The 2,973-nt window shown below is 65.6% G+C and overlaps 1 protein-coding gene across 1 annotated transcript; it reads left to right on the top strand.

Moving 5' to 3' along the window:
* Window positions 1-129: 129 nt before the first annotated feature.
* On the top strand, window positions 130-2,657 carry MNEG_13577 (hypothetical protein; the record flags this gene model as incomplete). The annotated part of the gene is made up of 5 exons (XM_014037951.1): window positions 130-220; window positions 541-1,223; window positions 1,497-1,634; window positions 1,986-2,051; window positions 2,385-2,657. The coding sequence occupies 5 exons, from the start codon at window positions 130-132 to the stop codon at window positions 2,655-2,657; spliced, it is 1,251 nt and encodes a 416-aa protein (XP_013893405.1).
* Between the last annotated feature and the right edge of the window lie 316 nt (window positions 2,658-2,973).

Genomic DNA, 2,973 nt, shown 5'->3' on the forward strand with positions numbered 1-2,973 from the left:
GCGCTGCGCGGCGCGGCGCGGCTCGCGCGCCGGAGGCTGCGCGGCGGCCGCGCAGGGGCGGCGGCCGGGTCGCACGGCGGCGGGATGGCTGCCGAGATCACCGTCGTTACCTACAACGTCAGAGGTGTCATGGACCGCTGGCCCGAGCGGGCCCCGATTTTGAAAAGCTGCATACGACAGCTGGACCCCGACGTGATCTGCTTCCAGGAGGTTCTGACAGGTGAGACCTGGGGCTGCAGGACGAAACATGCATGCCAACATGGCGTTTTTTTGACGGTTTGTGTGAGCAAGTACGGATCTATCAGAGGCGTGGCAAAATCTGTTGAACGTGTGGGTTTCCAGATGAGCTTTGTGCTGCCGCCTGGCCATGAAGGGTCTAGGGAGTGACGCAGCAGCGGGCCGGGGCGCAGGGCAGATGGATCGCGTCGGGATCGGCGGTGGATCCTGTCGCTTATCACGCTCCCATCACCATCGCCCACCGCTTGTACAAGTACGGGAATTCTAGCAGCGGTGTGCATTTCAATGCCCCACATCGCGCAGGCGAGTTCAGGCAGGACCGGCAGCTCGTCGGCGACAGCTACTCCATTTTCGAATGCCGCGCCGCCCTCGACGCCGTCGCGACCAGCGGCGCCCCCGGCGCCGCCTACGCCTCCGCCGCGCGCGCGCTGCTCGCGCTCGGTGCGTGCCGCGGCGCGCTGCTCGCGGCGCCGGCGGCGGTGGAGGGGCTGCGGGAGGCGCGCGACTACTCGGGAAGCTTCTGGCGGACGCTGCGTGACGTCAGCATCTCACCCTTTTTTGGCAACTCAATCGCGAGCCGCCTGCCGGTGGTTGCAGCTGCAGCAAACGCGCCTGGTGGGCACGCATATGACAACGGCAAGGGCGCGGCCGGTGGCGGCTCCGGCGTTTGGGCGGGGACGCTGGCCCTGGGAAGCTTCCGCGCGGCCCAGCGGGTCTGCTTCGATCTGTCTCCGCGGCTTCCGAGATCCGCGGTCGGCAGCCCCGGCGCCAACGGCGGCGGCGGCCGGGCGGGCACGGGCGGCGACGGCGGGGGGCCGGTGACGCCGCCGGCGACGCAGGAGTTTCGCAGCAGCAGCGGCAACGGCAGCGGGAAAGTGGGCGGGGGCGGAGGGGCCGGAGGTGGTGGTGGGGCGGGTTTGAGGATGTGGGTGGTCAACACCCACCTTGACCATGCGACAGCGGAGACCCGAGAGGCGCAGGCGCGGGTAAGAACAGGCGGCGCTGCTGCTGGACCGTCGGGTTTGAAAACGCTGGGGTTTGGGGCGAGGCGAGGGATTTTCGGGCTCGGTTGGCGGCGGTTTTAGAGCACCACTGCCTGGTGTTTCATGGGTATGGAGCACTGCGTGTTTCTGTCCCTGCTTGGCAATGCATCCACCACCGCCAAGACAGTCCCATGCAAATGCAAGGCGATTGCTCAGAGGCTGTTCCTCTTGCCAAACACTCGCCGGGCGCCTGGCCGATACAAAAATCTCCCGCAGGCCATCATTTCGTGGATGGAGCCCGCCAAGTCAGCGGCCGGCGTGGCCGGCGTAGTCATCACAGGCGACCTGAACGCGCCGCCTGGCGAGGCCACCCACGCCGCGCTGCGGGCGGCCGGCTACCGGTCCGCACACATGGTGGGGCCGCATGCACCCTGCTTTTTGCTGCGGGCGGCGGGCCGCCGGGCCGCTCACTTGGTGGGGCTGCATGCCCCCTGCTTTTCACGCCTATGGCTTTTTGGATTTCGTCTGACGGCTTGTGTGAACGTTTTTTGCCGAGCTGACACCTCACAACAAAAAGGTTCACACATAAAGCCAGCAGACAAGCTAAGGATGCTGTGATGTTGTGTATTGATTGCTGTGATAGTGTTATCGTCAGGGCGGCCCAGGGGCATCGACGCCGTGTAGAATATTTGGGGTCAAATGGGGGTTCCGCTAGACATGGCCATGTTTTGGTGCTGACCTTGCCCCTCGCTTTGCCCCCACCAGCTCGCCAACGGGCGGGAGCCGGACGTCACATGGCCTAGCGGATTGGTCGCGCCACTCATGGATAAGGTGGGGTCTCACACGGGGTGGCCGGCTGCGGACGCATGGGAGGTGCAGCCGCCTGCCACAAGGCGCGTGCGCACACTGCGGAGCCGGTTGCTGGCCACAACGAGGGTTGCGCCGGCTCCGTTTTGGACCGCGTTGCTGGCCTGCCGGTTGCCTTGATGCACGCGCGGTGTGTATGTGAGAGAGAGAGAGCGGAAGGGAGAGAGTGTGCGTGCATGTGTGTGTGTGTGTGTGTGTGCGTGTGTGTGTGTGTGCACGCTCGCACGCGCGCGCGGAGAGCGTCTGTGCGCGTGTCAGTTTGTGTGCGCCTCCCCCAGTCTGTGTGTAGACAGCCAGGAGGGAGCCCTGACTGCCGTTTGGTGTATCTGCTTTGTGACCCGGACCCCGTTGCTGCTGCTGCTGCTGCTGCTGCTGCCGCTGCTGCTGCTGCTGCTGCTGCTGCTGCTGCTGCTGCTGCTGCTGCTGCTGCTGCTGCTGCTGCTGCTGCTGCTGCTGCTGCGGCGGCGGCTGCTGCTGCTGCTGCTGCGGCTGCTGCTGCTGGTCTTACGATGCACCACCATTATCCCTCATGCCTCATCAAACGTGTGCGTCATCCCATTCAAACTATGAACCCCCAACCCAGGGGGAGCCCCATTGCGCAGACTATGTCTACGTTTGGGCCGCCCCTGGCTGCGACGTCAGAGTGACGTCAGCACGGGTGGCCGGCGACGCCCCGTCACCCGACGACGCCACGCTGTACCCGTCGGACCACTTTGGCCTGCGGGTGACGCTCGCAGTGTCGCGCCGGTGACGGGCCCGCACCCTTAGTTGCTTGTCCGCTCGCGTGCATGCTCAGCTGCATGGCCGCGTGTGCACCTAAACGTTTTTGGCCTTTCAGCAGCCTCAACACTCTGGCGGGGTGACCCCACTTTTGGGCTCCTCTCCT

The sequence above is a fragment of the Monoraphidium neglectum genome (genome assembly GCF_000611645.1).
Source record: "Monoraphidium neglectum strain SAG 48.87 unplaced genomic scaffold scaffold03914, whole genome shotgun sequence".
Lineage (NCBI taxonomy): Eukaryota > Viridiplantae > Chlorophyta > Chlorophyceae > Sphaeropleales > Selenastraceae > Monoraphidium > Monoraphidium neglectum.